Source organism: Aspergillus flavus, chromosome 3 (assembly GCF_009017415.1).
Source record: "Aspergillus flavus chromosome 3, complete sequence".
NCBI classification, from domain to species: Eukaryota; Fungi; Ascomycota; class Eurotiomycetes; order Eurotiales; family Aspergillaceae; genus Aspergillus; species Aspergillus flavus.
In genome coordinates this window covers 1845422-1869539 of record NC_092407.1, presented here as the reverse complement: position 1 = coordinate 1869539, position 24118 = coordinate 1845422, and the positions used below count along the sequence as shown (strand labels likewise).

Sequence of the window (24118 nt, the reverse complement as noted above, 5' to 3'; positions counted from 1 at the left end):
TCACCAAAAGCTCTCTCCGGTTCATCACGCCTCAAACATCGACATTGCCGATTCCCACCCCGCACGCGCTAGCCATTGCGGCATCCAGTACCCATCCATGGGTTCATCATCTTCGAAGCCCGTGAGATCTGCCGCGCAGGCAGTCTCACGGCGCCAATACCCTAAACAACCTTCCACTTTGCCATCAACACCATCAAAGCCTCCGTCTCCCGGCCCTGCTTCAGCACCCCGTCCGCCAAAGGAACCGGAAACAAAGACCCGTGCTCCTACTGGCCCAACATATCATTCCAAAGAACAGCCGTCTCTTACAAAATCAAACGGTACGTTCATTATCCCCCCGGAGAACAAGGGCAAGCCACCGGCGGAACCCTTCCCTTCTCCCCGCTCTTTCTTCTCCCCCTCAAAGATGAAACAACCCCAGCACAAACTAACCAAAAAACCGCAGCCATCGACCTCGACGGCCGAGATCCCGATTTCGCCGCATCCCTCCGCGGCATCGGCCCCGTTAGCCCAGCCCCGACCCTATCCAATTCCAGCACATTCGCCTCCGGAGCCCAGCGCGGGGACTCCGTTCAAACCGTCTTTCCCCGGGCGGCGAATCCGGCTTTGCTGGTAGTCACCGCGCGCCAGAAGATTGCTAAGGCCGCAGAGCGAGAGGTGGAATTGACCGGACGACAGGGTTTTACGGGACGGGAGTATCTGGATGCATTGACGATTCGACAGGCGCTGTCGATGCGGGATCGGCAGGGTATGCCGTCGGGGGAGATTGAGAGGCTCTTACGGTTGAAGAAGGGGGTTGTGGATCGGTTGGGAGAGAAGGGGGTTGTCTCGGAGGTTGGTTGATTGGGTTGAGTAGGGGATGCTGGGACTTGTATATTATTGTATAGTATGAGCTACGATTGTGAGGCGTTTTATGTGGGTGTTTTGTTGACTGTATGTCTCCCCAATCTATGACTGGTGTTTGGTCTAGCTTCTATCATGGGACCAGACATACACCGACATTGATGAAAGTATGTGCGTATTAAAAGCGGGTTTAAAAGGTGTCCATACGAGATAGATAACGGTATCAAACAACGACATCAAAAAGTTCATGACGAATCCCAAGAATACGGATGCTGTGGGTCTTCATTCTTCGGGGGCTCAGCCAATAACACGTATGAAATTAGAATCTCCTATTCCACGGGTCGACTGCGGAAGTAAGTATCCGGCGGCAGGGAGGATGTCGATCTTACTTGACTGAGATTTATCGCTACCAGAATCTACATGGGATACAGAATATATATCTGCCGCTATTACCCAAAGTACTCTTCTAGAACCATCGTATAACGAAATGTAGTTGTCGGGTGTTATGCGCAAAACTTCATTCCGCATTCCATCACCAACTCGTAACTCAATCTCAATGCGAGTCTCGGGACTGAACCGTGCTCTCCATGACGCGCATCCTGCTCTGGGTAGTCTTCCAGCATTAAGAAGCTGCTATTCTATCTAGAAGAATGATGAGTAACCGTTGTATTTATCCCGATGGGCATTTTGGAGAGAAAGCATTATTTTACTTGCCGTTATATATAGATAAAGCATGCTTGCTTGCTTGCAATGCAACAACAACAACAACGGTTCATACAGCCATGAAATCTCCATTCAAACATGCTAGCAAACCATCCAGAACTCCTAGGCTATTGATTGACTTCGAAGATCATGTACTGAGTTATCTTTTGGATGCATGTTTTCTTTCTATGATACTTGGCTGGTTTCTGCAGTTTGCTGACGGACTTCGTCTTGTACATTAGGTGAGTACAGACCACATTTAGAGATAGATACACCTTCCTGAGTATGGGGTATAAGTTCGATATGAGACAGGCTCGTGCCAAAACATTTCTGTAGAGTTTATTGGGGAATTACTTGTCATCAAGCTGAATAGTCTACTCATGCTGGGATTGGGGCTCTCACTTACGGATTTCCAATGTAGGGCTTGTTCGAACACTTAACGCAAGAGACTAACAATGTAAGAACCGGGAGATGGATGGTTTCGATTTATATGAGCTACAATTATTCTACAATTGCTGTGTTATGGCCGTCTACCAGGACGATTATCTCCTTTACTAAGGATACTGCTCAGGGATGGCCTGATTGGGAGGTGGTTGACTGTAGGATGAGTAAGGAATAGTGATTCTATAGGTTGGCTTGATAACGCGCAACGTAATCTTCTGTTTACCGAGAAATGGTCACTCTGCTTCTTGGCTCAATATAGCCAGGTCATCGGTCGTCGGACTGTTTACAGATGCTATAGGTGTTTAGAATGCCTGAGTGTACAAATATGCAAACGCAATTAGTCTAAGGCACAACGAATTTCACAGAAAAAAGAATATACATCTGTGTATACCCCAACCATGGGTTACCCTTATCAACATCCGAGTTCTGCTTGCTGGCGTAAGCAGAAGAATACTTCGAATATCCGTTGGGCAGTAGTGTATCAGAAAGGTCACGCCTCTTCCATTCGAAAGCCACGGACAACCATATTTCGAAATTCCCAGGGAATCTTGATAGGATCCCGACTCATCCATCCTTTCTTTTTCCTGTTTCAAGATGCACCCTCAGTGTCAGAGTCAAAGCTAGATTGACTTCAGGTACACATCAAAACCACGAGATCACGCCCATTCAGGCAGTTCCGATAGATCCTACGACATTCAACACCCCTTATCCACGTAGTTTAGTCAGGATGTATAAGCAGCCATCTCGATAAATGTACTCAGATAGCTGGAAAACCTGCATCACGACACCAAACAAGGTCCTTGTATTATTAGCCTCGCAAATTGATGTGTTGTCAAACCTAGATCTGACTCATAAGGCATTAGTCTGCAAGATACAAAAGACATCCATCAATATGCACATTTGTTTGGATAACAAGACTTATCCGATGATATTGCTGAGATCAAATGATATGCAATAATCCCACTAAAACATCTTCTAGATGCTCACGGGAATACTTCGGCGTCGATTTGGGTTCCGGGCAGATAGAGAACCCCTATGAGATCACATCATGCTATAGAGGCTTTAATAAACTAAGATTGAAGTTCAGCATTGAGATAGTCCCGAATACAACCGAGAGCCAGTTAACTTCGGGTTCGAGTCGAAACAAGGTGATCCACGTGAACATGATTTGAGCCTTACCACGACCACCAACGTGACATCGCCATTGATCGCCTAAAGCAAGTCAACAACCACTAAAAGAGACGAAACTACAGTCAGCATACATCCCTTACATAAAAATCGAGGATTAGGCATCAAAAGTCTGAGCCCTATCTTCTCCTTTCCGGTCATGTGTTGGCTCCCCTTGGTTGGACTATATTGTGTAGCCTATTAAATGACTTACAGAAAGATGTAGGTACTGGCAGGCTATACCAATCTCGTCCTGTGATTAGTATTACCCCAGACTCCAAATTCTACTACGTCTGTAAACGGCCCCAAAGGGTAATCCCTTGAATACTGACAATCCACTGAATGGTGAGAGGGGAGAAGTAAGTCGGTTCTGGCAATACCGGGAAGTTCCCCAATTTTTCGATCGCAGTAGTGGTCATGAAGACATCATGCATCCTCAACAATTGACGATAATTGGATAGGTACGGATATCACCCGTATCCGGACCGTTGGCTCCAGTTGAGCGGCAAAAGGAGACAGCTTAATCCATGCCTCCAAACAACGTGATTGATATGACTGTATCGAGCGGTTTAAGATAGCAGGGGTCTTGATGTCATGACATGGATAACCATGGATACCATCACGATTGAGCGTGGTTCTTGTGGTCCGGGATGAATGTGGGGGAAATTTTGACTTTGACGGGTGGGGATTCCCCCGGATGGACGATTTCTTGGCGGGGCTGGTATCATGAACGGTATCGATGCGTACTCGTTTTGCCGGGAAGTCGGAAGCAAAATCCCTGTGTCCTGGACACTTCATTCGTAGGAATTTGAATAACGCCGCGCAAGTGGTGCTTTAGTCCAGAATTGCCCAGTGGGTCATGTGCGAACACGCGCATCAATATATTGTCAGATCTGGCACTAAGTGGAGGAGGATTCATGCAAACTTACTTAATGTTACTCGTTAATTGCCAGTCGAGACCCTCCAAGGATTACCCTCGCAACGTTCGTCGTCAATCAAACTTTTGCTACTCTCAGGCGGACTGTTCACTTGTCCCAAATTAAGTCTCGTGCATTATGTATAGTTACAATGTCGCTCTACCTAATCGAGTAGGACCTGATCCCGCAACAGCAACGCTGAAACACCAACCGAGCATCGTCCTATCAGCCCCAAGCATGCCAAAATACAAGAATCATGACAAGGCCATCAAATCCAAATCCGATCACGCTTGATTTCCTGACGCCATGCAATAGAATCGATGATATAAAATTAGAAATATGCAAAGGAAAACAAAGAGTCATGTAAATGCCAACTACCAAGCGGCGTGACCTCCGTCCATACGTAGATCGCTTCCAGTCATGAAGCTGCTGGCGTCACTGAGAAGGAAGACGGCAGCGCCACGGTACTCGTTAGGGGTAGACAGACGTCCCAGCATGTTATGTTTGGGCCATTCCTCGCGACGCTCAGGGAACTCAACGAAGAGCTTCTCAACCATGGCAGTAACAATGTAGCCGGGCGAGATGGTGTTGACTCGAATGTTGTACGGGCCCCACTCCATGGCGAGGTTACGGGCAAGTTGAAGCACTGCAGCCTTGCTAGCATTGTAAGCAGGGCAGATAAGACCCTAAGAGGCAGACCAGTCAGTAACTTCAATGTAGGGTAGCAACCAATGACATGAAGAGGAAGCCGGAGTGGCGTGAGCGGGACAAGTTTCGTGAAACCCGAGGCTCGTAAAGACACAAAGGGCGGGGAAATTCTTATTGAAGCCAAATCAAAGGTAAGATGAGAACGTACCCGATTGGCAATAGTACCACTCATGCTCGCAATTAGTGCGATGCTACCTCCATTGCCGAAGCGAATCATTTGCTTAGCAACGGCCTTGGAAGTCATGAACACACCAGTGACGTTGACTTCGAACATCGTGTTGGCGTCCTGGGCCGTATACTCGAGGGCTGGAGTTTCCTGTTGAATGCCTGCCGCAGCAATCAAGCCATCCAAGCGACCCTCGGAATCGGCGATGGCTTCGATAGTACTGTCGAGAAGTTCGGTGTCACGGACATCAATGCGACGGTATTGCAGCTCCGTTCCCAGCTCTTCCTTGGCACGTTTTTGGATTTCGAAGAATTCAGGGGACTATCCCAGATAAAAAATCAGACGTGTTCTCGATATATTGATGGGTAACTTAAAAGGAATCACTTACGGGTTCCTCCAGGCGGTCCAAAGCATATACCTTGGCCCCGGCCTCCAAAAGCGCTTCAGCCTGAGTTAGACCAAGACCACGGGCAGCACCAGAAACACAGACGACCTTTCCAGCCAAGCTGAACTCAGGCATTCTGTTCTTAAATCCGAGGCAGGGGGCCGCCTGTGTGGTGGGAGCGGCGGGGGCAATGTCGTGGGTTTCAATGGAGACAGACATTGTGCTGTTTGAGGGCACGTATTGAGGGAAATATGTATCTGACGAGAAAGGTAGGATCAACTGTAATTAAGCGTAAAGCTCAGGTGGTGAGATTTTGTGAATGATTTGAAAGTCTCCTTTCACTTTGAGGTTGGTAGAGAAATGAAGCGCAGTGAGTAGAAGAGAGATTCAATTGATGATGTCTAGTCAGTCACTCCAACACGGCGAGGAATATCACACTTATATACTTCACGATGGGCATTGGAGACTGCTAGGGGAAAGAATGACTCTGGGTCCGGGAGAGTCATGAGGCCTCATGTGAGCAGACAAAAAGTTGGTAAGGTACCCAAATTAGGAAGGCTGCGAGGGAGCATGAATGGTGGGTTCGGTCCAGACCCGGGGGAATGCATGGACGCTGAAGACCTTCGGCCCACCATCAGTGGTCACTTGGTCTTTCTTCGTGGCAAGAAAGGAGAATGTTGATCACCACGTTTTACTATGAAATTGATATTCCTACCTTAATCCTGCATGGAGGCATTAATACCCTGGACGGGGGCTATACCTTCAGCGCTAGTACACAACCTACGATCGTAATGATCCCCAAACAAACCCATCAAAATGCTATCTAGTAATGAGCTCAGATACGTGATTCGAAATAAGAGGCTGCCTAAAGTAAATCCAGGTCAACTTTGTTAACCTGGATGTTCAGGTGTTCTCGCGAGCATGACGGGCTGATGACTACAATTTGATATCATAGTTAACCAGATGCCCTACGAGGATCACTTATCACAACCACGCTATCTTGCGCCGAGAATACAATAGTACCACTGAAAAATTAAATAAAATAAAATTCAGGTACTAGATACCATAGGGTACGTATCATGGCTGTGGAAGTTTGCGATTATTAGTGGCGGACTCGGTTTGCTTGTTTGGGCAACCCGGGCTGGGGCAAACCGGCTCGGCGGACGGAAGAAGCTTAAGGCAGGCTTGGAGGTGGGCAGTCCCCAAGGAGTCGGTAAGCGGTCGAGAACACTGGGGCAAGAGCTGTCGGAGCAGGTCACGGGGCCATTTACTTTATTCTGGAAAAACAATTCCCTTCCTGGAACATTCATGAACCAGCCCGCGCGGCTGGGGAGGTGGTCACGGGGCATCTCGGAGATCACTCTGGTTTCCATTGCCAATCTTACCGTCAAGGTGCCGATCGAGTATGACAGTAGGATTGATCTCTTATTGGCACTCATCAAACACGCAGGTTGCAGTATGCAGAAGATGGCCCTGGCCAAGTTTATGATATCCTGAGTGATCCCTAGGTTCCCTAGGATACACTGAGATTTCTGGTACCAAACACAACTATCACTAGCTTGGAATCTCTTCGGATTTGCCATGTACAGGATGATACTATTCAAGTCACTGGTCTTATTGCAGTACGGAGTACCTCTAGCTATTTCACGAGCCTTTCTTATTGGCCAATTTGCGTTTTCTTAGAGGTTTCCAGTCTAATTTTTCTATCCCTGATCTTTGGCAGTATCAAACACCCTGAGGCTCTGTTATTGCAACCGAGATTTGATGCAGTTGTCCATAGCGATAATAGTTTTCACTATAGATCTGATCGTTCACAAGAAAAGAGTTGGTATTTGGACTGTGTACACAACATACTAGACCAATAGAGTGGTCTAAATTTAGGTCATATCATATGACATTCACACATAGTAATATAGACATAGTCAACATCATACACAGGATTATTATTATTAGCAATGATGATAAAGGAGATTGATTTATCAGTTCCGCCAACCGAGATGGATCCGGGAAGGTACCGTGTGACCATCAGAATTTTGGTAAGTTGAGTGTGGCGCATCGCTAGGGCTCCCCTTCCGGAGGCGATGGAACACAACTCTCAGTATTGATGAAGTGGAAGCTACTTACCCTTTTGGGAACTTCCGGGGAATTGTAGTGCATTTGGAAATGACAACCCCAGTTTTTCGGTACTCCGGATCCAGACCCAAAACTGAACCCTTGCTATCGTCTGTGCCTGTCCCCGTGAGCATCTTATACTTTGTACTATTGATAGAAAAGTTCTAGTAGATTATTTGACAATTGGAGTTTATTTTGTACGGAATTGTCCAATAATGGCCGCAGTTCACAACGGACCTAAAGGACGGTATCCCATTAGTTGAATTTCACCAGGGATCAGCCTTCTTAAAAATTTCTTATCTTCGGAGGAGCAAGCTAATCTTAAATAAAATAAACGATGGCTCCAGAATTTACCCGATAGTCTTAGTTTCTTCTGTGTCTTCATATGTACCCTTTTGTTCGAAGGTCAATCTAGAAGAGATAACATTTCAGTGGTGGCAGTACAGAGCCTGATGATCCGGGTAATCCGATCCTGTCGGACCGATCCCTTGAGGAGAATATGAAATTACCTAAGGCCGACTTCCCTTATACGACCCCAGGTTCCAGAATCCTATCAAGTGTGGTCTGTGCTTCGGCCATCCCTGTTCCCCGTACAGAGAACGGTCTCGATTTCTGAGCCTAACTGTAATATGCCCAGCCCTGCCCGTGTGACCAGCAGAGATTTGGCCCACTTCCCACTTGCTCAGGTACTTAGTAGGTACAGTATACACACACGCAGTCAGGCTGAAGATACTTATAGAGTACGGTGAAGCTCAACTATCTCGTACAACACAGATAATCTATCGCCGAACGAAAGTACCCTTATATATTAACCAGTTGTTGACGTGGCTCCTATACCCCATCTTCAGTGCGGCATACTACAATGACCTCACTAGGCTGTCCATCAACACTCAATTTCAATCCCGCCCATGTAGATAATACATTTTCCAATACACTTTGGCCCAGTTTCCTAATGTTCAAATATTTACCCCTCTTTGCCGCTCAGACCTCAGATACGCGTACCCTGCTTTCTAGAAGTCTCCACGGCTCGTCTCAAGTTTCTGACCCGGGGGAACTCCGATCCGTCAGGAACCCCACGTATGATACAGCGTATTCCTTGGTATAGCTAATAGAGTTAAGCGCAGCGTTTACACGAGCTTTGAGAACTGTCTGGCCAGGCCCAACCAGGCTTCTTGGCCTCGTCTCGAGGCCTGGGTTGAACCCTCTTCTTGCATGTTGTTACGATGGTGCTTCAAAGCCCTAAGTTGTATTTATAATATAACTATAATGCGACAAAGGATGGAGAAATGAACGCTACCTTCCACGACTGGCAGTTACTGACTTCAACTGAGCCTATTTAGACTGGGGGCACGCTAACACGTTCAATCACCGCTCTCTCAATCCCATTGAGAAAACATAATATATGTGAACTCATATGCCGACTTACGCCTTTTTAGTAATGGTTGTTATGGAACTCGTTCCAAGCTTGAGACACAGTCATTGTCTTATCAAAATGACAGCTACAATGCGATAATGTGGAAACAGTACAGCCATATATGTGTTTCCTCTGGATTTCGCGATTGAAGCGGGCTATTCTCCTCAAGATGCTTCGAACTTCGTGTATGGCTGGTTAGTTCGAAGGTAACGAGCAATGATAGCAGATGAAACACTCGGAAAATATCGTCATACCTGGGTATGAAGGTAAATGAGGTTCTCAGTAGCATGTCAGAGACTTGAACGGTATAACGCAGCTTTGTTTCGACTTGTTCTATCTCCTTGTCGGAAATATGCGGTTGGTAGCTTATCTTACCAAAACAAACGATAAAAAGTAATTTACTAAGATATAATATCTTGAAGTTCATAGAGCCTAAGGGCATTCTGAGGTTGAGCTGGACTCATCGCTTGGATAATGAGTCTAGGGAATGACTCATTGTACAGTTTTAAGAACTTTGGGAAACTCCCAATCATGCAAATGTACTAGAAAACAGGATGATAAATAACAAGCATCCATTATACCGGTCATACCATCATATCAGACTGATGACATGGCAAGATCGATGTTGTGACTCAGCCTCCCAAGTAAGTTTTAAGGCAGACAAGAGCACTAGGCATCAGCCACCAAGCCACTATAAATACAACATCCAAACCAACACCCTAACAACATATCCCAACCACCACATCACATCACATCACACATTGACAACCATGAGTCCCCAACCAAACCCCAACTTTTTGCCCTCAAAGGCACCTTCGGGAGCCAAATATCACAAAATCGACTTTACAACCTCCAATCCACCACTCCCCGAATTCAAAAACCGCTTCGCAGCAGTAATAGACAACATCCTCACAGAAGAAGAATGCAACGAACTAATCCGTCTCGCGGAAGCATCAACCGTAACTCCCCAGTCCCCGACCCCGGTCTGGGAACGCGCCATGATCAACGTGGGTAACGGGAAACAAAAACTCGCAACAGATACCCGCAACTGCGGTCGTATTATCTGGGATACACCCGAGCTAGCCGACAAGCTACTAAATCGATTAATGCCCTTTCTGCGGGAATTTGAGATCGATCGACTGGAGAACCGACCCCTTGTCACCGGGCTCGCGGGTCGGAATAAGACCTACAGATTAACGAGATTGAATGAACGACTCCGGTTTCTCAGGTATGAAGGCGGGGAGTACTTCAGGCCGCATTGGGATGCGTCCTATACTACTCCCGATCGCAAGGAGAAGTCGTTTTTTACCGTTCATTTGTATCTGAATGGGGACGGGGAGCAGGACCTTAAAGAGTTGAGGAGAGAGCAGGCCAGGGTAGAAAGGGGAGAGGGAGATGTTAATTTGGGTGTTGGGGGGAAGTTACTTGGGGGTGCTACATCTTTTCTTCCGAGGTTTGAGGAGAAGGAGAGGCATTTGAGGGTTTTTCCTAAAGCGGGCTCGGTGCTTGTGTTTCAGCACAATGATTTGCTTCATGCTGGGGATTCGGTGTTTCGGGGGACGAAGCTTACTATGCGGACGGATATTTTGTATCAGGAGTTGTGAAGATGACTATCTTATATCGAATGGAGGTATCAAGGGCTATTGAGGGTTTAGTGGGCATGGGTAGAAGAACTGTCGTTATGGATGGCAAGACAAATGATCTTCAGTTTGATATACCATAATGGACGTCTAACTTATTCCAAGTACGTATTTGCAGAACTTCAGGGCTTACCTTGGATCTTCGCGTTATATCATGATAGTGGTATAAAGAAGGTGCAGTATAGCTTTGATCCAGGCCTGGACTTTTTTTTAAAAGCAATATGCATATCATAAACATAATACGAATCAAGTTAAGCATTAATATAAGATGGTATGTACCCGAAAACTCCCAGGACCAATCTCTGAGAGCCATTCCCAGCCCATTCGCAAATCCGCAATAACGCCATAAGTACTCATTGCCCTCATTACTCTGAAATCTCGTAAATAACCACCTAGAAAGGTGCTCATACGTGCCTGGCCCCGTGCACTAGATCATACAGTTCCAGTTCGAACAGGCTCGTCCCACATTGTATTTCCAACCGGATCACTGCAATACCACTGTCCCAACAGATCCAAGGCTTCATCATCCCGGGTTGTCAAGTCCAACGTTTTGCTCTTTAATCTAATGAGGGTAGAGCCATCAAAATGAGCCTGCAGGATCCTGACATGTTGGGTGCCCATCAAAGAAAACACCAGGATCTGTAGATGTGAACCGGTTGGCCGGAGAAACAACAGCATTAGAAGCAATAAGTGAAGGCCACGCTCACCGGAACGATGTCATGATCGAGAGTCATCGATCTGATCCGCCGTTGCCACATGAGCCTAGTAATCAAAAGTAACTCGCTGCTCAGCAATTCGTCGTCAGCATATTCATTGCTGATCAAAGTGCATTTGATATTTGGAAACCGGCGGTCGAGTCGATCCCAGAGGTTCATAGTTATCCAGTCGGTGCCGGAAGAAGCGTGATGGAGTGGGCGTCGAAACCGGTACTCAGCTTCGCTGCCATAATGTCAGCACTGATCAGCCAGATGCCACTGTTGTATTGTTATAGATAACAAGTTGGATAATAGGGAGCCGAACCTAAAACCAAACCATTCGGGGCCGAAGCTAGAGAGGATTTTGGTATTTGGGGTCCTTCGCAGAGCGATACGACTTGAGATAGGAGCTTAGGAAGTTCCATAAGGCCAGCGCAGAAATGGAGGGATATCCCTTTACCATTGTATTATTTTCATCAAACTCAGGAAACACAGGATCATAATCTTCTTCTTTAACCGGACGCAAAAGCAATTTGGCAGGAACAGGTTCAAAGAACTTGAAACGAGGATCGAAAGCAGGAGCACCTTGGGCGGTAAAGTCCATTGGGAGCACCTGACACTGAGTTGACTGAGATTTCCATTGACGATTTGGCTTTCCATCTCTAATAAGGCCTTGACTGTAGGCTTATATTTCTCCGGGAATTTCATCCTGAATGATCGTAGCGTATTGGACGTGGAATAAATGGTGGCAACAGGATCGAGAACTTGAGCAAGAGAACTTGTTTATCTAACTTACTTATCAGGCGGGCCGGCCTTGTTTGTTTGTTATTAAATGTTTTCCTTTTCTGCCGAGACAATTTAAGGACGTTGATAAATGACAGCCGCCGCCGAGGAATATCACCATTCACTGCTACCAATTGCTGCCTGTATTCTCAATCTTCCCCCATTCCCCGCCAATCTAACGAGTAATTAGTCTGGCTTCTATATAAAATTATAGACAATGATTGGCTCTGGCGAACTCTTCTGCGCGCCGCAAGGCTGCGGTAGCCTATTCACCTCGTCTTTCCATGTACGTTTCGACCAATCGTGCAGTGTTCTGGCGGAAACAGCCAGTGATATCGATGCGACTATAGCAAAGCCTCCTTAGTGCAAGGTCATATTCACATCCGGGGTTTGAACTTATTAAAGGGCCGTTCCTGCATAGATCCCTCTTCGCTTACCCTTGTTTTACCCTCACCTGTCTCTTCTGAAGCCCTCACTTGGCTATCAGACTCAACGCACGCGCTGAATATTTTGAGAAATGGACAAGCCACCAGAGCTCAAATCAGAATGGGAAACGGCCCTCAGGGGCGCAGGTCTCGAGGGCAAAACTCTACAAAGTCTTGACCTTCTTTCTGCGTCCAAGATTAACATCGAACAGTTCTTGCTACTCAAGAAGCACTACGATGCTTGCTTTTTCAACCCGGATCATGTCGGCTTAGGTGGTCCAATAAAACAAGCAAACGAAATTCTAGCCAATTACAAGGATTTCGCGAACTATCGTAGCGTCTTGACTCCCCGTAGGACAACCGCGAGTAACCATACAATACCCGATCTTGGCACGTTCTCCCTTGTTGAAGACTTCCAGGCGGATGTTCAAGGATTGCAGAAGCCCGTGATACAGTCCAGCAATGTTCAGTTTAGCCCGAGCCCGTCGTCGGGACGAACTCGCGCAAAAGTCAAAGCGAAAAGTATCCAACAACGGGAAGGTCCAGGCCAAGGTGCACCAGAGACTCCCTCTAAACCGCCAAAGGGACTTTTCCATGGCCGGGGCATGACTATGATGATGGAGGAAGGTGAAGATCTGGACTTGGACATCGGTGGACTTAACTTAGCCGAAGCTCCAACAAGGCCGATGAAAATATCGCCATATCCCCCTGCCCCCAAGGAGGCGTCCATACTACTCGAGCGCACAGATGATGAAGAGACTGTTGTTTTTCCCTCCTGAATTTTTTGAATGCAATATCCCTTCACTTTGAGGGCTCCCTAAGATGGACTCCTCATAGAGTTCGGTTTAAATTCGAGTCAGGGGGCGCGGCCTTTGAAGCCCGAACAGACGGCTACCTGAAGGACCACAGGACAGGTAATGTCATTGGAATAGTGGAGGTCAAGGCAGGATTGAGAAGCTCGGAGAAAAGCATACGAATGCAAGAAAGTGCTGAGATGGTAGCTTGGATCACCAGCCTGAGTCTCGCGCGGATCTTCCTGGTCGGTCAGTTTTGCCTTTATTCACCTTCTTTATTCACCTTGAATTGACAGCAGCGTAGGAGCTTCATCGTCTCTGAAGACCGGCATGAGATATATGTGACCTTTGCCGAGTACGATGTGGAGTACTTGAAATACATCAAGGGACAACCCTACACTGGCGATTCTTTCCAGGTGATGCACGAGTATGGTCCATGGGACATAGAAAGGAAGGACCATATGAGGATGGGTGGTGCATTAATCCTTGGACTGGTGATTCGTGCGCGCGAGGATCGTGACGGGGAACTGATTGTTTCTTCACTCATAGCTAGTTTATCACAAAGCCAGGATTCCCCGTCAGTAGAACAGACCCTTTCACAGGTACTAGTGCTCCTGCTGCAGGTCTGGTACAGAGTGGTCCTCTTTGTAGCTATCAAATGATGTCCTCAGTGGAGTGTGAAATTGAAATGTATTCTTTCAGACTTGGTTCAAAAGATCTGTACTTGGTGCCTATACGTTTGGAATTATATATCTCGGGGAGAGAGAGAGAGTACGACGATTGTAAGCGGTATATTGGTTTGGTTTCGTTTCCTCTGTTCATCATTAAGCAGATACTATGTATTCGGTCTCTCGTTGTAAAAAGGTCAGTGGGGAAAAGAGTATAGATAGGGGGAAATCAAGTAGTGCTTTGGTGGTACGTATTGTCTTGATGATTACGAGTACCCCATATAGAATGGTTGTGGTATTTGACCAATCGTTTGAGTGAGCGCAAAACTTCAAAGGTTAACGATCCCTGAAAAATCGCGAAAATATTTGATAGGAGGGGTAAGTGCTATATGTGGCAGACTACTAGTATAATACAAGGAAATCAGTTCAAGTGTTACTGGGTAAATGTGAGTAGTGTACGGAGTACTACTACTAAGTATATTCCAGAGCCTGTGTTAAATTGTTACACCGCAGGTTGTCAAGCTTTTGCCAAGCCATCATAACGTGACTTTTCAATTCAATGTTGAATGTATTTGTAAGCGGAATATACCCGGTTTATCTTGCTGCCTGTTTTCAGATGCAGAAGAATTTTCATTCAGAGGAAAAAACTTTTCATCGGAAGAGAACATAGCCACAGCCTGCATCCATGGGTTCGGTCTATTGGATTGAAGATGGCCTATCAGAGAGTGGGGATGGAACTTGGAAGCCTTACATTCCATTTGCACCTCGACTTTTTTCACTTCATTTCCGACTGACCCACTCTACGTACTCGTATCGGGAACTTCTTCATGGAGTTATGCATATAATGCTGATCTGACAGATGCACTGCGCTGCACTGTCTATTTTTATGTTCTTTTAATTGTATCGGGTTTATTGTCTTTTCTATTCTGGCACAAAAGAATATGCTCACAAGGAATCCGATCAGTAAGCGAAGCAATTCCAGAGCTGAGAGAATCTTCCTAACACGTAAACTGATTGATAGTCACGCTACTCAAAAGAAAGTCCATTGATCAATAATAGTTGTCGATCGCCCATCCCAAGTCAGCCACCATTGCGGAAGAGCCGGACTTAGGCCATCCTTTGACATCATGGATCGAACCTCATGAAATCCATTCCTCGGTTCGGGCTCCCCAGCCCCTAACCGATCAAATCAAATTCATGGTCCTCCAGTCAGATCACTCAAAACACTAGTTGCGATCGCACCAAGACCCTGGTGTGCTTGGCCAAGCTTCCGAGTCCCGGTTCCTAAGAACACCCCTAGTAAAAGAAAGGAGTGACCACTGCGTCTCCTAAAATTTGGCCAAGTCTCCGAGCAATTCCTTCGACATTGCTCGAAAAAAAAACAACGTGTCGCTCTCACGTAGAACTGTGTGCGACCACTTCAGGTCAGTATGAAACCCACAACAGCTGCAATTGCTTTAGCCGGGTTGCTGTCTGGTAAGTTTATTGATCACTCTTATTGTGGTTCCCGATTTACTACGATCGTCGCGCTTTTAACCTATTCTGACATCGCTGATGGTCGGTAGGCGTGACAGCGGCCCCAGGCCCTCATGGAGAAAGGATTGAGAGGATTGATAGAACTGTGTTGGAACGTGCATTGCCAAATGCTCCCGATGGATATGTACCGTCCAACGTCAGTTGTCCTGCGAATCGCCCGACGGTGCGTAGCGCATCATCCGGGCTCTCGAGCAATGAGACCTCGTGGTTGAAAACCCGACGGGAGAAGACTCAATCTGCCATGAAAGATTTCTTCAACCATGTCACGATTAAGGACTTTGATGCTGTCCAATATCTCGACAACCACTCGAGTAACACGTCCAATCTTCCCAATATTGGTATTGCGGTGTCTGGTGGAGGTTATCGCGCCCTGATGAACGGTGCCGGAGCGATCAAAGCGTTTGATAGCCGAACGGAGAACTCGACGGCGACGGGACAGTTGGGTGGTCTGCTACAGTCGGCGACGTATCTGGCTGGTCTGAGTGGTGGTGGATGGCTGGTGGGGTCGATCTATATCAACAATTTCACCACCATTTCAGCACTGCAGACCCATGAGGATGGTGCTGTCTGGCAGTTTCAAAACTCGATTTTTGAGGGCCCTGACGGCGATAGCATTCAGATTCTGGATTCTGCGACTTACTACAAGCACGTTTACGATGCAGTGCAAGACAAGAAGGATGCGGGATACGAAACCTCTATCACTGATTATTGGTACGTCGTGGAACACCTCGTGGATGCGAGCAGCACTAATAGGCGTTAGGGGTCGCGCTCTCTCTTATCAATTGATCAATGCTACCGACGGCGGTCCGAGCTATACTTGGTCGTCCATTGCCCTAACCGATACATTTAAGCAGGCAGATATGCCGATGCCTCTCCTCGTTGCCGACGGTCGGTATCCCGATGAGCTCGTGGTCAGCAGCAACGCTACTGTCTATGAGTTTAACCCTTGGGAGTTTGGTACTTTTGATCCAACAGTCTACGGGTTTGTGCCTCTAGAATACGTAGGCTCTAAATTCGACGGTGGTTCTATCCCCGACAACGAGACCTGTGTACGCGGATTCGACAACGCCGGTTTTGTTATGGGTACTTCGTCAAGTTTGTTCAACCAGTTCTTCCTGCAGGTTAACTCAACTTCGCTTCCTGATTTCCTGAAGACGGCATTCTCGGACATCTTGGCAAAGATTGGTGAAGAAGATGAGGACATTGCTGTCTATGCACCCAACCCGTTCTACAACTGGGCCCCCGAGAGCTCACCAGCAGCCCATCAACAGGAACTCGATATGGTGGACGGTGGCGAGGATCTTCAGAACATTCCTCTGCATCCTTTGATTCAGCCAGAGCGTCACGTAGATGTTATCTTTGCTGTTGACTCCTCCGCTGACACGACTTATTCTTGGCCCAACGGCACAGCTCTCGTTGCCACTTACGAGCGCAGCCTGAACTCCACCGGTATCGCTAACGGAACCTCATTCCCCGCGATCCCTGACCAGAATACCTTTGTTAACAATGGCTTGAATACGCGGCCAACGTTCTTCGGATGTAACAGTACGAACACCACAGGCCCTACGCCTTTGGTTGTCTACCTTCCGAACTATCCATACGTGTCTTACTCGAACTGGTCAACCTTCCAGCCAAGCTATGAGATCTCCGAAAGAGACGACACCATCCGCAACGGATATGATGTGGTGACGATGGGTAACAGCACTCGTGATGGTAACTGGACGACCTGCGTCGGTTGTGCTATTCTGAGTCGGTCTTTCGAGCGCACGAATACCCAGGTTCCGGATGCCTGCACCCAGTGCTTCCAGAAGTACTGCTGGGATGGCACTACGAACTCCACCAACCCTGCTGACTATGAGCCCGTCACCCTGTTGGAGGATAGTGCTGGTTCCGCTCTCTCCCCGGCTGTCATCACCACCATCGTAGCGACCAGTGCTGCTCTTTTCACCTTGCTGTGAGACTGGAGCAATTCTGTTGGATACGGCTTTCTTTCTCTTTTCTCTTCCCAGGAACTACTTTTATATATATTGCGATATATCCCGACTTTTTTTTTTGCTTCTCTTCAATTTCTTCCTCCTGTGCCTTTTAGCTTGATTGTATCTAAGTTACATCTCGGCCTTGGCACGGTCCTTTTTGAATATATTTCTGGATTACCCAATTGTGGTGGTTGTGGGGAGGTTTCCAAACTGCATCTAATTGGGACCTACGGTACGGTCAACTAATGGCAGTATTACACACTGTTTTCTATATCTGGCCTACAGTGAATGTACTTATCGAATTAAACTACGTATCATAATAATTTAAGTGCAACCAAGTTAAGCTCGCAGATGATGCAACACAGTCTCACTCACGTGCCCTATGTGGGTCCAGTCGGTTGCCAGAGAAACAGACGCCACGGCCCAAACAAGCAACCCATGACAAACGCCCACTTAGACTAAACGATCGGCGCCAACGACAACACATACCTTCAACTCTCCTACTTTGCCGACCCTGCACATGTTTTGAAGGTTTCTTTTCGAGGGTCAACAATTGTGGCTGATAGCACCTCGACCAGGCGCACAATGAGTATTGCGGTGTGTAATTAATTTTTGTTTTTGTTCCCCGCCACGCCAAATAAACATCGCCTGGCCGATTTACGACTTGTTTTCCGACGACGGATTGGTTGGTATATAGCTACACAATGGCTCGAGCTGCGGTTATTCCGGCGGCGGCGTCGCCTCCACGCGCGACGCGTACGGCGAAACGAACTACCACTACGACTAGCAGGGCCGGGGCTAAGCCTGCTGCGAAGACGACGAAAGCAAAGGCACCCACTTCAGCTACGGAGGGAAGAAAGCGGACCGCCCGGACAAATCTATCGTCTATGAGTAAATCAGCTGACGATGTTACGGATGAAGATACTGATGATGAGCTGGGAGTAATGAATACGACGGAGAAATCCTCGACCACCAAAGCCAGAGGCAGGCCCGCTGGATCGACTACTGCTACTACGGGTCGTGGTAGGAAACCGGCCACTACTACATCCACTAAGTCAGGGACTGTGAATGAGAACGAGGATGGTGAAACACACGCAGATGGACAGAAGAAGCGGGCCGGAAGACCGAGGACAAAGCCGGCGACTGAGACAGATTCCGCGACTGCTGCTCCAAAGCAGCGAGGTAGACCTAAGGGGTCGACGAATGCGAAGTCGACCACTGCTGCTGCTGATACTCAGAAGAAGGCCCGCACCCTAGCCACTGAGAATACATCGTCCCAAGGGCCTAAGGAGCTGACGATAACGACCAATTCTACACTCATGAGATCGAATCTTTTGCGAGGCCCAGCGAAGAAGAAGACGGTGACCTTTAAGGATGTGTCGGACTCAGACGACTTCAGCGAACCATCACCCCCACCGCCCGCAGGGAGAAGGCGACCAGCTGAACGTCCAGCTGGCCTTGCTGCGAAGCCTTCTCGAAAGGGTACTCCTGGTAGAGGCCGCAAGCCGGCGGCAACCAAAAAGGGTGCCTCCAAGCCTCTTTCTCCGAAGAAGGCAACACAAGTCGCGAAGGGAATCTCCTCGTACGCTAGCTCTGACGGTGAGGATGATGAATTAAGCACCACCAAGGACCAGATTAAGCTACACGTCGACTCCCCCAACAAACACGGATCAGAACAAACCGGACTCAGCTCCCCAGTGAAACGAATCAATTTCACTTCCAGCCAACCTCCCAAAGCTGTCGACGAGAACGGACAGCCTACTCTCCAACCACCGAAGTCTGTCGATTTCAGCGATGCAGCTTTCTTGTCTAGCCCTGCTCGCCGACCTCCTCCTTCTCCATTTAGCTACAGCGTCAGAGAGACCCCACGGCGCGGTCTTGCTTTGTCAGAGAATCCAAAGTCTATTGCTCAGCCTAACTTTACACCCACAGACAACTCGCCACTAAAGTCGTCGCCAAGGAAGGCAAACTTGGAGACACCGAGACGTGGTAATCTCGGTTTCGATGATCTGAGGCCTCTTTCCCAGCCGAACTTCACACCTGGGCAGAACTCCCCGCTTAAGTCGTCACCTAAGAAGGGACTTTTTGGAGCCTCGTTTTTGTCACAGCCGTCCTTACAGGAATCGTCAACACCTTTGAAACGCAGCTTCCTCCAGAGTCCTGCGAAGAAGGTTGCCTCTCCGTTTAAAAGCTCTCTACTTTTCTCGAGATCCCTAATGACTGAGCATGTAGAGTCTGATTCCAACCGGCCGAATGAGTTGGAGATCCCTTCCCCTAAGGTTGCTGAAAGTTCCTACCAAAGGTATGACTCGGAAGAGACCTTGGAAATGCCGGATGATGAGCTCGTCACGGAGGCCCTGGCGGGCAGACACGATGCTGAGACTCCAGAACCTGAAGCCGAGCCTGAATTTATTGAGGAATCCAACGACGTTTCATATACACCGCAGTCTCAGATGGAAGATGACAGCCATGGGCAAAACTTGGAACATACTGATGAAGCTCACGTAGATGCTGTCGAAGATTTTGGTATGAACCGCGGAGAGACCGCAAGTGAGCACGAAGGAGATATGGAGCATATCAACGACGGCCTAGAAGAGCCTCTGGATGCTGTTGACATGGATCGTGAGAGCACCGCTGAGAGCGATGGGGCCGACATGGGCCTCTATGAGCTCTTTGAAGGCCAAAATGAGATTGTCGAAAATATTCTCATGGAGGATGATTTCGAGCAGGACCACTTTGAGGAACGCCTCGAAGCCTATGTGCCAGAGATCCCTGATGAATACACAATTTGTCTTGAGGTCGCGGAGCAGGATGACTATGAGCCTACTAAATATGTGGAGAGCTTAGTTGATACTGAGATTTATGATGAGCACGCTACTGCCGAGGATAGAATTTCGGTGGCGCCGGATGTGGAGGAAGATATCACCACCCTTGAAAATCAACAGGGTGATGATTATGAGGAAGAGAACTACAAATCTGAGGATGATTCACAGAACGACGAGCTGCAGGAACCAGTAGAGTTCGCAAGTCGCGAAAGTATGCTCGAGGGGCTTGAAGACGTCTTCATTGAAGATCCTTCCGGCGCCTCTGAAATGCCTCGCAATGAAGAGACAGATGATCGTGCTAAGACTCCGGAAGTTGCGGGTGATCAAAGCGTCGGTCCTAACTTGGAGTATGACGAAGAAGAGGTCGACATGCTCGATGATTACGAGTTCGATGAGGAAGAGGCTACGCTTGTCGCATTTGATACTCCTGGTAGAACACTCAGACATACGCCTCGTCGTACACCCCGAGGGACCCTACGACGGACATCTAGAAGAGTGTCTGAACGGACACCTAGACTGGCATCTGCACAGAGTTCTAGACAAACACCTGTAGAGGTGCCGAGGCACACTCCTGAGCAAACCCCTGAACAGATTCCTGAACAGGTTCCTGAACAGACGCCTCAACAACCTTATGAACAGATGCCTAGAGAAACACCTGAACCGACCCCTCAACCACGCGCAATCACCCCTGAGGTATATGCTCCTTACGAAATCGAAGAACCACCGACACCCCAGCTTCCACACTATTTCTATTTCGTTCCACAGTATTTCGCCTCGTTCGCGCCTCCTCGCTTCGCTGATGAGTACCGTGACACGGCAGTGGAAACTGTGAACTTTGATGTCGCTGATAACACGACTACGACGGATCTCCCCGTCCCAGATGCTCAGCCCTCTCCTCAGCCCCAAAATCATGCTCCTGGGCCGGAGAAGGAAAGGCATCAACGTCCCCGCTTCACGCTGTTGGCCGAGCAACTCAGCGAGTTGAAGGCGAGTAGCCCCCAGAAGACTGAGCAGAGGCGCTCTGGACGCCGAGGCATCTTCTCCCTTTCAGGCAATCTGAGCGGCCCTAGCAATGTCAATACAGTTCAAGAAGATGTGTCTTACCCCGATCTCTCGGCCAAGTCACAATCCCCAGTGCTTGATGAACTCCAGCCAAACGAAGAACTTGCGGCCACGGAGGACGAGTATGACATTGTGTCGCCTGAAATGGGTCGCTGTGCTTTTGAGGATCTGGAGAAGTCTCCCGGACTTCCTATGTTCGAGATATTTAGCGATGAGGACATTGTGGAAAACAAACAGCCTGATGCTCATGAGGATACACAAGTTTCGATTGTTTACGAGAGCCCACTGCGTCCAGCTGCGTCCATCCAAGAAGCGTTGGATGATGAGAAAGAAAATTATGAAGTTCAGCTTCCCGCACCGGCCACGCCAGTGCGGGGCAAGACCAACCCCTTGCAGACATTCCACACGGTTTCGAAGGTACCCCTGAAGCCGGAAGGGGAAGTATCCCCTTTGAAGGTGTCCCGTAAGAGAGGTCGCTCTCTTTCCATCACATCACCCACTCGCTCGTCTCCTCGACTTCGCAAATCTATCCTCGCTCTCCAAGAGGATACTGATTCTCTCCCCCCTCGCAAGGCACCGAGATTATCGTATAGTACAATGCCACAATTGCAGCCTAGCCGGTCCCGAAGCAGCTCCAGGGCACGGGAAACGACACAAGAGGCTGAGCGGAAAAGGGCGCCTTCGCGTTCTCCCAGCCCTGCCAAGTCCTCTCGCAGGCGTAGCAGCATCCACCAGCCGACTCCCACTGGAGCCTTGCAAGGAGCTGTTGTGTATGTGGACGTGCATACGACCGAAGGAGAAGACGCTAGTGGGATCTTCGTGGAGCTTTTACAGCAGATGGGTGCCAGATGTGTTAAGAACTGGTCCTGGAATCCCCGCTCGAGTGTGTCTCCCGATGAACAGACAGAGACCAGGGAAGGCAAAGTCGGCATAACTCACGTTGTCTATAAGGATGGCGGTGTGCGGACTATGGAGAAGGTCAGGCAAGCTGCGGGTCTAGTCAAGTGCGTAGGTGTTGGCTGGGTCTTGGATTGCGAAAGAGAAAACAAGTGGCTTGACGAGGCTCACTATGCCGTCGACAGCTCAATTATTCCGCGTGGAGGGGCTAAGCGCAGAAAGAGCATGGAGCCCCGCGCACTGAGCAATGTCAACGGAACCCTTGTCAAGGCCGATGCAGGGAGCAGACGATCTGGTGTGGGCGCTGCCGATTTCGCGCGTTCGACCACGTCCACTACCCGTGATGCACCTTCAACCCCCAAGAGGAGCAAGAAATCCGAAGCTGGCTATCCGGGAATAGACCCGAGATATTTCCAAACACCCAAAACTCCTGCTTTCACCTTCAACATGGACTCCGTTGGCATGTCCCCCGCAACCCCCTTCTTCCTTTCTCAACGGTCGAAACTTGTACAGCAGACCTGTCCGCCAAAGCAGCTCCGACAGGGACTTTTCTCCAACTCAGGGCCAAGTGAGGAGCAGTCACAGAAGCTGCGGGTGAAATTAGAGGCAGCCAGACGGAAGAGTCTTGCTTTTAAACCCAAGATCGGGAGCCCATTGGTGCAATAATTGTTCGTTTGACTTCTTTGGTGTTTCGTGCATTGGTTTGGATCTGGATTAAGTTGTTTGTTCTGTTTCTTAAATCATACCCCTTAGCAGTTGTATTTTGTATTGTACAGATATCAATTGGAGATTCTATTGTTCATTTTGTTCTTTGTAAGTTGTTGTTATCACGGACTATCCCAGGCTACACAGGATAGCCGCAGTGCCAACATTATATGCACACAATTATCAAAACAAGAACCCAGCACAGAAGAGCACAATCCTACACTGAACGCAACACCATAGCGCTACACTATAGCGATACACTACAATCATTCACTTCACCTCAAACCAACCCTATATAAACAGTCTCCAACCCATCCCCAAACCCAGATCTTCCACATCCACCTCCAAACCCATCCTCAACGCACCATATCTCAAATCCTCCAAAACCAAACAACCCTCCCAAAATGCCACCAAGATATCCGCAACTCCCTCAAAACCTCACAACCACAACCCTGACCCAAGCCCTAACAGCCTACCTCCTCCCCTCAACCCAAACCCAACCCAACCTCCTCAACGACCTCTCAACCTGCCTCCCAACCTACCCCCCCCCCCCCCCCCCCCCCCAAAACCACCGTCCAGTTCTACCTCACCCACCGCCTAACCAGCCTCGCTCTGAACTGTCTCCTCTATCCTTTCGAACGATATACATCTTTCCTTGAGGACCAGGACTTCGATTTGAGTCTTCTGAGCGATGTAAGGGATATCTTTGGGTTGGGGAGGTATGGGGATAAGGACGGGAAGAGGTTGAGGGGGTTTTATCCTGTGTGTTGGACTCGGGGCTGGGTTAATGACAAGTGTGATGGGGGGTATCTTGTTGAAGTGTTACTTGCGGGGATTAGGGGGGGTGGGGTGGATTGTTTTTTGAGGGAGGGGGTTGGGTGGAGGGTTAGGGTTTTGGGGAGGGTTGCAGTTCATGATTGTGAGAGTGAGGGAGATAAGAAGGAAGGTAGTAAGGATGTGGATGAGGGAGAGATGGAGACTGACTGTCAAGTTGAAGACCAGAGTGGCGAAGCAGTTAAAGAGGGGGACAAGGGGGGTGAGGAAGGTGAGGGTGGGAGAAAGAAAGAGAAAAAGAAGGTTCACTGGGTGTCAATTGAGATGAATATCGGTGATTTCGAGCATCTGATGTCACAGGCTTTGCTCAATTTACTGAACAATGTTGCCCAGGACGCTGTGGGTTCTGAGTTAGATCGGGATGTGCGTGGGCTCATTGACAGTGCTATGGAGTGGTTTGTGGGGTTTGATTGAGTCTTG

At 48.4% G+C, this 24118-nt stretch overlaps 8 protein-coding genes across 8 annotated transcripts; 6 read left to right on the top strand and 2 right to left on the bottom strand.

The window, feature by feature from the left end:
- Positions 1-49: 49 nt before the first annotated feature.
- F9C07_4834 (uncharacterized protein) lies at positions 50-975 on the top strand. The gene is made up of 2 exons (XM_071511277.1): positions 50-320; positions 446-975. Exons 1-2 carry the CDS (start codon positions 98-100, stop codon positions 841-843), a joined length of 621 nt encoding a protein of 206 aa, XP_071364986.1. The 5' UTR covers positions 50-97; the 3' UTR covers positions 844-975.
- Positions 976-4447: 3472 nt separating this feature from the next.
- Positions 4448-5551, bottom strand: F9C07_4833 (dehydrogenase with different specificitie; the record flags this gene model as incomplete). The annotated part of the gene is made up of 3 exons (XM_041290777.1): positions 4448-4759; positions 4930-5268; positions 5336-5551. 3 exons carry the CDS (start codon positions 5549-5551, stop codon positions 4448-4450), a joined length of 867 nt encoding a protein of 288 aa, XP_041144456.1.
- A 3912-nt stretch (positions 5552-9463) lies between these two features.
- F9C07_4832 (uncharacterized protein) lies at positions 9464-10462 on the top strand (the record flags this gene model as incomplete). The annotated part of the gene is made up of 1 exon (XM_041285283.2): positions 9464-10462. The coding sequence occupies one exon, from the start codon at positions 9464-9466 to the stop codon at positions 10460-10462; it is 999 nt and encodes a 332-aa protein (XP_041144455.2).
- A 468-nt stretch (positions 10463-10930) lies between these two features.
- On the bottom strand, positions 10931-11797 carry F9C07_2230705 (uncharacterized protein; the record flags this gene model as incomplete). The annotated part of the gene is made up of 3 exons (XM_071509868.1): positions 10931-11137; positions 11206-11437; positions 11589-11797. 3 exons carry the CDS (start codon positions 11795-11797, stop codon positions 10931-10933), a joined length of 648 nt encoding a protein of 215 aa, XP_071364985.1.
- Positions 11798-11973: 176 nt separating this feature from the next.
- On the top strand, positions 11974-13797 carry F9C07_1393570 (uncharacterized protein). The gene has a single exon (XM_041285282.2). The coding sequence runs from the start codon at positions 12494-12496 to the stop codon at positions 13178-13180; it is 687 nt and encodes a 228-aa protein (XP_041144453.1). The 5' UTR covers positions 11974-12493; the 3' UTR covers positions 13181-13797.
- A 692-nt stretch (positions 13798-14489) lies between these two features.
- F9C07_2281855 (uncharacterized protein) lies at positions 14490-23428 on the top strand. The gene is made up of 3 exons (XM_071510528.1): positions 14490-14826; positions 14885-16110; positions 16160-23428. Exon 3 carries the CDS (start codon positions 18080-18082, stop codon positions 22823-22825), a length of 4746 nt encoding a protein of 1581 aa, XP_071364983.1. The 5' UTR covers positions 14490-14826; positions 14885-16110; positions 16160-18079; the 3' UTR covers positions 22826-23428.
- F9C07_4830 (lysophospholipase Plb1) lies at positions 15294-17357 on the top strand (the record flags this gene model as incomplete). The annotated part of the gene is made up of 3 exons (XM_071511276.1): positions 15294-15339; positions 15438-16110; positions 16160-17357. 3 exons carry the CDS (start codon positions 15294-15296, stop codon positions 17355-17357), a joined length of 1917 nt encoding a protein of 638 aa, XP_071364984.1.
- Positions 23429-23836: 408 nt separating the features above from the next.
- On the top strand, positions 23837-24112 carry F9C07_4828 (uncharacterized protein; the record flags this gene model as incomplete). The annotated part of the gene is made up of 1 exon (XM_041290769.2): positions 23837-24112. One exon carries the CDS (start codon positions 23837-23839, stop codon positions 24110-24112), a length of 276 nt encoding a protein of 91 aa, XP_041144450.2.
- Between the last annotated feature and the right edge of the window lie 6 nt (positions 24113-24118).

What these genes read in the sequence shown, in the direction of transcription:
- F9C07_4834 (XM_071511277.1), top strand. Translation starts at nt 98, where the DNA reads ATGGGTTCATCATCTTCGAAGCCCGTGAGATCTGCCGCGCAGGCAGTC. An exon ending in GTCTCTTACAAAATCAAACG is followed by an intron (nt 321 to 445) that starts GTACGTTCATTA and finishes AAAAAACCGCAG; the next exon opens with CCATCGACCTCGACGGCCGA.
- F9C07_1393570 (XM_041285282.2), top strand. Translation starts at nt 12,494, where the DNA reads ATGGACAAGCCACCAGAGCTCAAATCAGAATGGGAAACGGCCCTCAGG.
- F9C07_2281855 (XM_071510528.1), top strand. Translation starts at nt 18,080, where the DNA reads ATGGCTCGAGCTGCGGTTATTCCGGCGGCGGCGTCGCCTCCACGCGCG.